Source organism: Schistocerca americana, chromosome X (assembly GCF_021461395.2).
Source record: "Schistocerca americana isolate TAMUIC-IGC-003095 chromosome X, iqSchAmer2.1, whole genome shotgun sequence".
Taxonomy (NCBI): Eukaryota; Metazoa; Arthropoda; class Insecta; order Orthoptera; family Acrididae; genus Schistocerca; species Schistocerca americana.
This window is the reverse complement of record NC_060130.1, coordinates 755,521,806-755,535,589: the sequence shown is the minus strand read 5'-3', so window position 1 is coordinate 755,535,589 and position 13,784 is coordinate 755,521,806. Positions and strand designations below refer to the sequence as shown.

The 13,784-nt window shown below is 41.7% G+C and overlaps 1 protein-coding gene across 1 annotated transcript in view; it reads left to right on the top strand.

Annotated features, from left to right (window-relative positions):
• LOC124555710 (lysine-specific demethylase phf2-like) overlaps positions 1-13,784 on the top strand; it is a 177,605-nt gene that overhangs the window by 14,213 nt on the left and 149,608 nt on the right. The window contains exon 3 of the mRNA XM_047129718.1: positions 12,922-13,039. Coding sequence (XP_046985674.1) covers positions 12,922-13,039 — 118 coding nt within the window. The remainder of the gene's footprint in view (positions 1-12,921; positions 13,040-13,784) is intronic.

The window sequence follows — 13,784 nt, the reverse complement described above, 5'->3', positions numbered from 1 at the left end:
TTTTTTATTGATTGAGCCTAATATTTTTCACAAGATGCTTCTTCCTACCTTTTCCAAATCTTCTAACACCATTTTACATCCAGATAAAAATAGTGTTTGTGGCCCATGGAAGACATCTGGTTTTGCAATTGTACTATAAACCCTTAACTTAACATATTCAGAAAAAAATAGTTTTTATTGTACAGATTTCTTTCATTTATGCTTTTTTCATTTTTTCCAGCTTTGTTTTTAATTGCTTCTTTTTCGTTTTTTACATTTATTTTTTGACCCAGATATTTAAAGTTGTCTGTTGTCTTGGCCTTGTCACAATCTGTTTTTAAAATTCTCATTGACCATGCCTTCTGTCTTTTCAAATGATATTTATAGACCTGCTTTTCAGCTGTCTTCTTCTACATCTACATTTTTACTTTCCAAACCACTGTGAAACGTGTGGCAGAGGATCCCTGTGGGAGCAGTATGTAGGAGGCTGCAATTTATTCCTATGTTCATTGAATAAAATTGGTTTTAGAAGCTTTCTAAATAGTTTGTCATGGATTAGTTTGCACCTGTCTTCAACAATCTGCAACATCAGTTCTTTCAGAATCTTCATGACTCTCCCACGGGTCATAGAAACTTGTGACCATTCATATTACCCTTCTTTTTATCTGTTCAATATCCACTGTCAGTCCTATTCGGTACAGGTCCCATACACTTCAGCAGTGTTCTGGGATGGGTAGCATGAGTGTTTTAGAAGTGGTGTCCTCTGTATACCAGTTGTACAGCCATCAACCAGTGAAATGCAACCATTGTGCCTATATGATTTTTCCATTCTCTATCCCTACAAATTGTTTCACCCAAGTGACTGGATTCTAACTGCCTCTCATTCATGTTATACTAACAAGATACTATGTTTGTTCATTTTGTGAAGTGCACTATTTGATATTTCTGAACATTTAAAGCAAATTGCCAATCCTTGGATGGACCGCTTTGAAATCTTGCCAAGATCTGACAGAATATTTGTGCATCATCTTTCGGACAGTATTTCATTATTCGTATCTGCATCATCTTGGAAAGTCTGTGTTTGCTATTAATATTGCCCACAAGGTTTAATATACAATAGGAACAAGGGTCCCAACACAATTCACTAAGCACACCCAAAGTTACTTCCACACCTGTCAGTTCCTATCTATCGAGGATAACTTTCTGCATCCTCCCTCCAATCACAAATTTTGCTTGATACCCCCGTACAATCATACTTTTGATAAGAAGTATAGATGTGGTGCTGAGTCAAACACCTTTTGGAAATGGAGACACACTGCATCTACCTGTCAGCCTGGAACTATGTCTTTCATTATATCATGTGAGAAAAGTGCGTATTGGGTTTTACATAATTGAATCCATGCTGGGTGGCATGAAAGAGGTCGTACTGCTCAAGATACCTCATTATGTTAGAACTCTGAACATGTTCTAAGATTTTTCAAGAAATGGATGTCAAGGATTTTGGATGGTATGCCCCCTCACCCAGGGGATCGATGGGAGAATGTAGTTAAGAGGGGCTAACTTAGCCATAAATTCAGTATAGAATCGTATAGGGATTCTGTTGGGCTCTCTGGCTCTAGAGATTTGTTCAGTTTTAGTGATTTCAGCTGTTTCTCAACATCACTGTCACTGATATCCATCTCACTCATCTTTATAGTGATACAGGAGTTAAATTGCAGGAATATACCGGGGTTTTCCTTTATAATGGAACAGTTGAAAATGGGACTCAGCGTCTCTGCTTTTGCTTTGCTATCCTCAATTTCATTCCTATCTCGTTCGTGAGTCACTGCACACTAACTCTGTTTCCACCCATAGCCTGTACATGTGACTAGAATTTCTTTGGATTTTGTGAAAGATCTTCCAACAATTTTTATGGTACTGTACTCGTTGAACGCTTCATGCATTGCTCTCTTGACAGCCAAACATTTCATTCAGCATCTGTTGCTCTGTGCTTTGTCTTGCACCTGTTATGCAGTGATCTGTTTCCTTAGAAGTTTCTTTAGTGATTGTTTACTATGGAGATGTCCCCACTCCCCCCACCTCCTCCCCCATGGTGAACCACTGTTCTGCTGGGTACATATTTATCCAGTACCTGGTCAACTATCCTTTACACTCGAGCAATATTTTCTCTACATGCTCCCGTTCCGAGCTAAAAGTTTAAAGTTCCTCATTAGATATGATACTACTCTTTCCACTTGTTTTAGTTGGCCTTTATACTTTGGTAATCATTGTTGCCACAGCTCTCTTGGTCACTGATACCAGCTTTGACTCTGACTTCATCAGAGAGGTCAGGTCTCTTTGTTGCCATGAGTTAGGTTTTGAACTGTCTGTTCTAGATACACTCCTGGAAATGGAAAAAAAAAACACATTGACACCGGTGTGTCAGACCCACCATACTTGCTCCGGACACTGCGAGAGGGCTGTACAAGCAATGATCACACGCACGGCACAGCGGACACACCAGGAACCGCGGTGTTGGCCGTCGAATGGCGCTAGCTGCGCAGCATTTGTGCACCGCCGCCGTCAGTGTCAGCCAGTTTGCCGTGGCATACGGAGCTCCATCGCAGTCTTCAACACTGGTAGCATGCCGCGACAGCGTGGACATGAACCGTATGTGCAGTTGACGGACTTTGAGCGAGGGCGTATAGTGGGCATACGGGTGGACGTACCGCCGAATTGCTCAACACGTGGGGCGTGAGGTCTCCACAGTACATCGATGTTGTCGCCAGTGGTCGGCGGAAGGTGCACGTGCCCGTCGACCTGGGACCGGACCGCACGCCAAGACCGTAGGATCCTACGCAGTGCCGTAGGGGACCGCACCGCCACTTCCCAGCAAATTAGGGACACTGTTGCTCCTGGGGTATCGGCGAGGACCATTCGCAACCGTCTCCATGAAGCTGGGCTACGGTCCCGCACACTGTTAGGCCGTCTTCCGCTCACGCCCCAACATCATGCAGCCTGCCTCCAGTGGTGTCGCGACAGGCGTGAATGGAGGGACGAATGGAGACGTGTCGTCTTCAGCGATGAGAGTCGCTTCTGCCTTGGTGCCAATGATGGTCGTATGCGTGTTTGGCGCCGTGCAGGTGAGCGCCACAATCAGGACTGCATACGACCGAGGCACACAGGGCCAACACCCGGCATCATGGTGTGGGGAGCGATCTCCTACACTGGCCGTACACCACTGGTGATCGTTGAGGGGACACTGAGTAGTGCACGGTACATCCAAACTGTCATCGAACCCATCGTTCTACCATTCCTAGACCGGCAAGGGAACTTGCTGTTCCAACAGGACAATGCACGTCCGCATGTATCCCGTGCCACCCAACGTGCTCTAGAAGGTGTAAGTCAACTACCCTGGCCAGCAAGATCTCCGGATCTGTCCCCCATTGAGCATGTTTGGGACTGGATGAAGCGTCGTCTCACGCGGTCTGCACGTCCACCACGAACGCTGGTCCAACTGAGGCGCCAGGTGGAAATGGCATGGCAAGCCGTTCCACAGGACTACATCCAGCATCTCTACGATCGTCTCCATGGGAGAATAGCAGCCTGCATTGCTGCGAAAGGTGGATATACACCGTACTAGTGCCGACGTTGTGCATGCTCTGTTGCCTGTGTCTATGTGCCTGTGGTTCTGTCAGTGTGATCATGTGATGTATCTGACCCCAGGAATGTGTCAATAAAGTTTCCCCTTCCTGGGACAATGAATTCACGGTGTTCTTATTTCAATTTCCAGGAGTGTAGTTTTCAGAGAAGGCATTTGGCAATGTATCATAGGATGTCTTGTAATGCTCACCACTGTATACTGCTTCACGGAAGAAGACACTTCTGCTCATAGAGGCAGAACGATAGGGAGTCATAGAGGGGGATGAGGTTTGCACATGCATGGCAGCAGAGAGCGGGCAAACGAAGTCCGTGTTGCCGAACTGTGTTGCTGCAGACAACAGTTGTGTTCATTCACCTTTGGTATTTCATATTATATGTTCAAATCTGTGATGGAATAGTACATTTTAAAACTGATTTTGATCATTTATCTACATGAGAGAAATTTTACTATTGAGTCTTGAGGTTGTGTCCACTTCTCCACAGAAATTGTGAGTGTGATGGCGGAAGGCAAGAACAGCTGATACATGTTTGTGAAGACGTCAAGAACAATTTTTCTCAAAATGAAGATTGTCTAGCAACTAGATTATTGAAAATAGTTGCAATAACTGACATTTATTGTGATTTGGACTGTGTTATGGGGCAAAAATGTAATATGTAACAAAGTAAACTTCAGACTCGAACCGAAATCATTATATTTCTTTGACAACAGCTTCTACTCCATATAATTTTTTAAATGTGTGTGATGTGCATATGAGGGTGTGTTTCACTGCTATTCAGTGTAAATATCTATGCATAAGAAAAGAATTACTGGTAGCAAACACTAGTACAAAAGACTATCGTAAAAATTGTCAGTGTGTTGTTATATTTTTCGATGACAACAGGCATTATGAGTTTAAACTAACTTGTTCGACATTACAGTGGGTGAATGCACTTCTGATGCATTGAACACGCTAACAATTAACCATCTTCTTTATATAACTCGACGGAATGCTGACCCATAACATTGAAAACCACCGGTATATCGACAGGCAACCCTTCCTTTCATTTTAAGGCATTTTCCAATTTGTGCCATGAAAATGACAGGGGTTTACATGTCAAAATACTGGAGTTTGTGACAAATTTATCCATCCACAGTCTCTCAAGTAAGAAACAGGCTGGGAAAAGCTTAACTTCTCCTTGGGTAATGTGTTGACCATTATAGTCTGAATAATTCACAGGCTACATATTCCTAATCAATAAAAGCCAGGAAGTTCTCATGTACAGTGTATCCAATTGATATGTTGACAAAAACGTTTTTAAACCATGATTCTTTAAAACTAAAAAAGATCATTTTGTTTTAAACTCTACATCATAATACCATCTGATTGTAAATTTAGGATGATACATTCAAGGTTTTTATTCATTTTCACCTGCCTGTGAAAATCTTACTTTTCAGCGTGACACACACACACACACACACACACACACACACACATTGTGCCGACACTGAAGGGGGATGCGGTCTATTGCTTCAAGCACGAGCCACTCAGTGGCTGTTATCTTGAGTGCTTTGCTCCCCTCCCCCCCCCCCCCCCCCCCCCAAATCCACATAGCTTGTAACCTGTGCTCATAATTCTGTCGGATTATACTGACAGTAATAATGTGGGTAAATGCAAAACTGTGTGACCACATTCACATGCAAGAAAGTCAAATTTGTACATTCTGTTGCGTGACTCATATAAATTAACAAGCTGCAAGAGTTCAGCACGGGTCTGGCTTATATTGTCCGGAATATTTTTATTTTTCGGCCAGAGCACAATATCCTGTTTCTGGTGCTCGTACTTGGTCATTTCTCTGTAACAACTGAATGATAACTAGGATGGTAATTATAATGATGACTTCAAAGCTAGGTATGACAAGAATTTTTCAGTGAATCTCTTCTTGAAAGTGACAGCATTCATTTCCAAATGGTAGTCACCACTGTTTTTCTGACATCCAAATAGAAGTTTACTCTCAGGAACCAAATCAGAAGAAGAGAGAGCATGCAGAATGAGTATCCTGATAACATTTCCCTAAGGCAATTTTAAAACCACCAGTACCATCACTCATTTTCCAGCAGGTATTCATGGAATGATTCTGATTCACCCATGTTTCATCAACGTAATACACTGTAGAACTGCCTCCTCCTCTTGTATTGTGAATCTTTGTAATGGACGGGCTTTGTGCTGCTTCTGTGTCACTTCTTTCAATTAAATACTCTTGTCTTAACATGTTTAAAATCAATGTATTTTAAAATTCTTTACATTGACAAAGCGCTACCTTTGAAGCCAATTTGCTCAGGCATAATTGCTGCAAGTTCTTGTGATGTTGGGTATTCCCTTCTTGTATACGTTTCAAACACAGAGCACTTTAAAACATCATTGTCAAAACCATCTATTTGTGTTACTGGTATCTTGCAATTCCTATGATTGTCAGGCAACGCAAAAAAAAATTTCCTGAGTTTTCTACAGTTCGAACACTTTGGTTTACTATCCTCTGTGCAGTTCTCGTGCTGACAACTGCTTCTGCAGTTCTGTCTTGAGTCTTGAAAATGTCAGAAACAGAAGTATTAGTTTCACATTCAAATTTGAAGGTGTTGTAAATGATGGACGTAAACCTCCTCGACTGCTTGTGAGGCATTTACATCTACATTATTACTCTGCAATTCACAGTTAAGTGCCTCGCAGAGCATTCATAGAACCACCTTCAAGCTATGTCTCTACTGTTCCCCTCTCGAACAGTGCACAGGAAACATGAACGCTTGTATCTTTCCTTGCGAACTCTAATTTCTCTTATTTTATTATGATGAACATACCTCCCTATGTAGGTGGGCGCTAACAAGGTATTTTTCACACTTTGAGGAGAAAGTTGGTGGCTTGAATTTCATGAGAAAACCCTGCTACAATGAAAACCAACATTGTTTTGATGATTGCCATCCCATACTGCGTATCATATCCATGGCAGTCTCTCCCCTATTTCGTGAAAATACAAAACAAGCTGTTCTATTTTGAACTTTTTTGATCAATTCTATCTTCTGTACATCCCACACTTGACAGCAATACTCCAGAAGTAGGCGGAAAAGGATAGTGCAAGTAGCCCCTTCAAAGGACCAGTTGCATTTTCTAAAATCAGTCTTTGGTTTGCTTTCCACACAATGTTATCCATGTGAGAGTTGCATTTTGTCATTTGTAATTGTAATCCCTAAGTGTTTAGTTGAATTTACAGCCTGTAGAATCGTGTTCTATCCTGTAAACCGAATTTAGCAGATTCCTTTTAGTTATCATGCAGATGACTTCAGACTATTCATTATTTAGAGTCAATTTTCACTTTTCTCACCATACAGATACGTTGTCCAAGTCATTTTCTAATCTGTTTTAATCTCTGGTGACTTTATAAGATGGTAAATACTCTAGGAGATGGTAAATCACAGCATCATCTACAAACAGTCTAAGACGGCTGCTCAGTTTGTCTCCTAAATCGTTTATTAGACAAGGAACAGGAGTGCCCATAACACTTCCTTGCAAACACCAGGTATCACTTCTATCATTTCTGTTTTACTCGATGATTTTCTGTCGATTACTACATATAGTGATCTTTCTGACAGAAAATCACAAAACCAATCACATGGCTAAGACAATACTCCATAGACACACAATTTAGTTAAAGGAACTTCACGTTTACTGCCATCACGTGACATTTTCATTTGGAAACTACACGAAAATGTTTACAGATACATATTCACAGCTATACTGTTGCGAGAAAGTAACATCGGCATCTAAATGAATAATTCGGTTGCTCTGTGAATGAAACTGCATTGTCGCAAAATACGGCAACAGTGCAGCACATGGGAGAGAGATTCTCGCAGTCCAGTTTGTAACTCATGGCTAACCACTCGGAAAGGCGGTAAGGGAATGAATCTTATTGGCTACTAGCAGTTAATGGTGGGTGAGTGGGGGGGGGGGGGGGGGGGTGCACAGAATGGCTGAAAATAGGGGATGCACAGAATGGCTGAAAATAGGGCTGCCTCCCAGTGTAATGTGAGCTATAGCAAAACTGTAACTGTCCCGATTAATTGTTGGATGGTTAAACTTCCCTGATGAGTACAGTATGATTGGGAAACATATGTACTAGTGAATGGATGTTTTCTCTAAAGTCTTGATTTCATCAGGAGTTGAGCCTGGTGGTCGATAAAAGGATCTAATTATAATTTTATGCACTTGTCTGATACTCAGTATTTCTCAGATGATCTTGCATGCAGCTTCAATTTCTATCTTTGTAAATTTCCCCAGAAATTTCACTGGTGTTAACCTCAGGTTTTAACCAGCTTCATGTACTAATGCACATTATGTGAGCTGCTTTTTAGGAGATCTTCAAACTCTGGCAGTTTGTTGGGAATGCTTTGGCAGTTAAGTTTTAGTCTTTTCTTTGCATTCTCTAAGGTTCCATCTGTTATCACAAGATCATTTGCGAAGGCCAAACAGTTAGTTGCTTCTTTTAGTCTACCGAGCTTAATGTAGTTATTGGCTTTTTTTCCATTCGCCTTTCCATTGTGAGAATCTTGCAACCCTTTATATAGCTAGGGCAAAATACTGCCATACAATTAAGGAGACTAAGAAGAGATTTGGGCAGATTTTTGAACTCCAAAAACCATTTCATTAAACCATCAGTTGAATGATAGATAATGAAGCACAGACCGTAGTGTAAGGTGCTGCAAGTAGGGTTGGTAATCTCCAGATTAGCAAACGAGACTTTACACAGATCATGGTAGAGAATTTCACTTGTGTTACTGCCACAACCATCCAGGTCCCAGCTTTGTTTTCATGAAGTCATCATGTGTAGGAGTGGCTGGGACCTTAGTTAGATCAATAATGAAGATTACAACTGTCTTTGTTCGGTGTGGTTGGTGCATTCAGTATTGTCAGCAGTATGTTACACATCAATAGGCCATGACCAAATCCATTGTGATTCTTAACCAAGGACACCTGAAGGAGACAGAATTTTTTAAGGAATTTGTAACTGCACATAGAAATAATGTTACCCTTAAGCTGTTTTTAAGTGAAGAGTTCTTGAATAAGACCATTCCAGCTAATATCAGCTGACAAAGCCATTTTTATCATATTTGGTTATTGAGAAAGAATCTGCTTTCATTACAGATTATCGCAATTTAAGTGGACCTGAGGTTAACCATGTTGTCACATGGCAGTCCGATCATTGTAACTCAGATAGATGTGTCTGCTCATTTTTATGACTCAAACAATATTTCTAAGGGTGTGGGAAAGCGTTAGATAACCTTGGAGCTTTAAAATTTAAAATTCAAGACACCCATTAAAACAAGATACATACATTTTTGACAGGTTTGGAAGTGAACTCAGTCTGGTGGCTCGTTAAGTGGCCTGCACCGGTTTCGACACATAGGAAGCTGAAGTCCAGTTAGACAATGAGGAGAATGTTTGTTGACACAAACATAAATCTTCAATCCTCCTCCTTTGAAGTTCAATTACATAACACAAGAAATAGTTCACAATTAAGTCTCTATCATTGAATGAGCCCAATGGAATGTCAGCCATGGAAAACCGAGTAACAATTACTGGTGTTCTGGTTCACGAGGCACAAATTGTCTCTAATTACACAGACACCATGTCATACCAAAATATCAGAGTTCCAGAGGTCTGCAATGTAGAGGCCAAATTTCAGCATAGTTTGAAGTTAACTACTGAGAGTTCTGTTCACAGTTGGAGCTGAAGCTTCCAAGCTGGTAGAATGGCGTTGTAAAACAGGTAATGGGATGATCCACTAGATTTTCTGATTGAGAAACTGCAGCAGTGGTCAATATAAAGCCAGAGAGCTCATCTTAAGCTGCATGCTGGCTTTAACGCTGTACAGGCGCCAGGATACAGTGAGACCTACTTCTGAGCATGTGATCCTGCGGAAGTGAGTAGGTTTGCACTGACTCTGCCCTCTCAGACTGACGCTTCTGCTACTTATTGGTGAGGCATGTGCTCATTACTGCACTAAGGAGTGTTCACCATTGTGGCCCTGTGACTTTTGGCATAGACTACTTGTGCTGTAGTGCTTTTATGCTGGAGGGCTATGAGCCCTGACGTAGTGTCCCTCACCCTTTCAGAAGAGAGATAGTGACACCTCTCTCCACCCCAGAAGGTGTCCTTGGAAAGTGGAGAACCCAGGGGGGCTGCTGTTAATGTCCAATGATAGTGCGTGCCTGGCCTGCTGGAAGGCTGGTGTCCTCAGATTGTGTGGGCTGCAAGTCCTGCAGTGCTGTGTGTGTGTGTGTGTGTGTGTGTGTGTGTGTGTGTGTGTGTGTTTCACCAGTTGAAGTAGACAAATTTCTCTGCCAGTTCATTGGAAGCAGGATGGAACAGTGTCATACTTATCCAAATCTGGGCCATTCTCTGCACAAAAACTGCAGAATTCTGCTGCTGTCAGCTGAGGAGATGATTTGAGATAAGGCATGGATGGTTTTTGTTAATGACGATGAGCACGTCCACGAAACATATGCATGGAGAAGTGTTGCTGGCATCTGTCATGATCTACCAAGAGTAACCCAAACAGAGCCTTGAGAAATCTAGATGAATGCAAGCCCATGGGATGTTGCATTAGGGTAAGGAAAATGCCAATGGGCTTGTGTTGCCTGCTTGCTTTGACATGTTATGCATGCTGCGACCATATGTTCTATATCTTTGTCGATGACCTCCCAGAAGACATGTAGGTGGGCTAACTGTTTGCTGAGGGCCATACTGCAATGACAGTCATGTAATAATGTCAAGATGCAAAGTTTTAGTGCTTGCAGGACTACTACTGTGGTGTGGTCATTAGCTCCTTGGAGCAAGAAGATGCCCTTGAGAGTGGACAACTCGTGTTGGTGGTACCAATAGGTCTGAACAAATTTATATTACGGAGTTTTGTGATCTGCTGGCCAGCCATTCTTCACCAATCACATGACCTTTTGGAGGACCAGGTCCTCTGGCGACTGTCGGGTGATGACTACGGTGTCAATAGGTAAGATGGCCAGCACTGCTTTGGCTTCTGCATCAGTATAAAAACATACTTCAGGAGCCACATCAAACTCAGGGTCTTGTCCCACTTGGGGACATGATGGTTTCTCCATTTTTGTATTTTGCTCTGAGGACTGATAATAGATGTTGTAGTGATAAACAGAAAGCAGCAGTGGCCCTTCTCTGCAGGTCTTAGATGGTGCAATATTAGAATGGGTGTCAAACAGTGGTAACAGAGGCTTATGATCTGTTAACAGGCTAAATAGCTGTCTGAACACATAATCATGAAACTTCTTCAATGCAGAAATGAAAGCTAAGCTTTCCTTTTCAATTTGACTGGAATTGTGATGTGCCTACATTAATGGCTCGGAAACAAATGCAATAGAGTGTTCAATTCTGTCGATTTTGTAAGAATGAATGGCCCCCAAGCTGTAGTCTGATATATTTGCCTCTACTGTCAGGCACTTAGGAGGGATGTACGTATTGAGGCATGTTAGAGTAAAGCTTGTTTGAGATTCCAAAAAGCCTTGTCACAAGTGAAGGATCATTGCCACTTAACATTCTTGTGAAGGAGATGATGTAGCGGTTTGGCGATAGTTGCCACATGAGGAATGAATGTTCCGTATTTTAATGTGGATTAGAGTTGTTTGGCTTCTTTGGGAGATGGTAGGTTTTGTATGGCCTCGGTATAGTGTGGACTGGGTTGTATCTCTGAGATGGGCCGAATACATATCCCATATATTCCACTTAGGGCACAGAGTAACATCTTTCCTCATAGCATTCCAAACTAGCCCGTTGGAGCCCGCTGAACAAGGAGTCTAAATTGGTTCCTAGATCCTCTGCATTTTTTCCAGTGACAGTGATGATGTCCAAATAATTTGCCGTTGGTGGAACGTCTCATGTTAGGTGTTCCATGCAATGTTGTAGTATGGATGGTCCACTGCTGATGCCAAAGGGTGGGCTGTTATACCAAAAAAAGATCAAATGGTGTGTTGATTACCAGGGTGCTTTTGGAGGCTTTGTCCAAGGCGAGGTGCAAGCAAGTGTCCCATAGGTCGATTTTTGGAAAAACTTTTCGCCCAGCAAGGCGTGCCATGATATCCTGCACTTTAGGAATATGGTATGTGTTGACGATGGACTGTGAATCAGTAGTTGACTTTAAATTCTCAGCGATCCATTTGATTTTTCAACGGTCACAATAGACTTGACATACGGAGTGCTTGTAATGAGCATCAAAATTCTTTCTTCCTGTAGGCGCTGCAGTTACAGACAAAGCATGCACATAGCAAAAGGCACATTCCAGGCCTTAAAAAATCGGGGCATCACCGAAGGCAGTAAAGAGATGGGTGCTTCGAAGTCAGTCATGCAAGTTGATAGATGTGAGAAAACCAAAGCATATTTTGAACAAAGATCTCACATGTAGGAACTTAGGACAAATGGCTGGATGCAGTTCATTGAATTGTGGACTTCTAAACTAACAGCACTGGACAGATCCAAACTCAAAATGTTGGTGCCCTGTTGCACTGACTACAAGGATGCAGGCTGACAGGTACACTGCTTTGTAGTGAACTAGAGTGGTGAGTTGACTTTCTACCTCAGTGGTGTTATCACTATAACTTTTCAACTACATAGAACAAGACTAGTCATGGGGAACCCAGGTGGCACTATGTCTCCCAGTTGACATAGTGATTGAAGATCCAGAATCAATTTGAAAGAAACTGGGATGGCATTGATAGGCACTTGCATCGTTAAATATCTATTGGAAATGGGGAGGTTACCCTGGACATGGAGGGCATCAGGACAATAGATTCAGTCAGTGTGTCTGAATCTGAATGACTGAAGTCCAGTGTGGCACAAGGGCTGATCAGATATCAAACACCAAAACTTTGGACTTGTAGTCTGATACTTACTCACTCAACCACTAAGCCATACATAAAATTAACATCAGTGTCAACTATGATGCACATCTTATTGGCTAAACTATTCCGAAATTTCATTTAACAGCTTCATTGTTAGACATGTCTCAAGATACCTATAAAAATGTATTTTACACAAAAGAAAGGTGGTTAAGAAAGTTCTACAAATTAGTTTGTTAAACTATTGCTCCATGTATTTTTATTACGGTTTCTTGTGCCCTATAAAACAGGTGTCCTGCTGTAATATAAATAAATGGAGCAATCTTGTGGATAACACATTTTGACTGCATATTGTCAAGTGCTCTATGAATTGAATTGTGGAATAGTGATAAAATTTAATTCTGTGATTATAGTTAAAGAGCAGACAAACTGGCATCGACATGATCCAACTGAACAGAATGCCGATTCGAGACCAGTACAGAGTGGGACAACTGTTTTCATTGAGGAACTAAAACTGAGACATTTTCCCAGGTGGGTTGGCTGCAGTTCTTCATGAAACAGTATGGTATTGTGCTTCATTATGTGTGCAAATATAATTCCCAGTGGTACTGTTATGATTTTTGAAACAATTTACTGATATTAATTGTATGAGGGGTGTTCAATTTATCTGAAGGCATTGAAAAATTTTGAAAACAACACAGTGGATCCAAAAATGTAATGATTAAAATTTGTTCGTCTTGGAGGGGGCATCCAACTCAACCCTCCCATCGCACCCTGTGTGTGGGAAGTGGGGAGCAACTTTGAAATCTTGAATGGGCACCCCAATTTTTTATTTGGATGTTATGGAGGAAAAAAATATGCAAGTTTTGTCTGAAACAACCGCCCCCACCCCCCCTCATGTGACAGATGATGCTGTATAGAAAATCATATGTTTTGAAATGCTATCCAGTACCTTTGAATTAACCCCCTACCTCCTAGGCGTGAGTGTAGACCAGGCAATTATACCTTTTAATGGGATGGCACTGACTGTTACGCTAGTCAGAGTTTGCTACGTGGCCCAAGTGGTGCATTGAGCAATCCCCTTTTCATTTTGTCCGAAGAATACAACATTGACAATAGGGTTTCCAGTTAAAAGTTATGAAATGATTGCCTGTCATACCCTTGCAGTGTGTATATTGGGGGGGGGGGGGGGGGGGTGTTAAAGTGTCATTGCATAGCATTGTGAAACATAAGATTTTCTACCCATTTTGATTTTTCTATATACTGTACCATATGT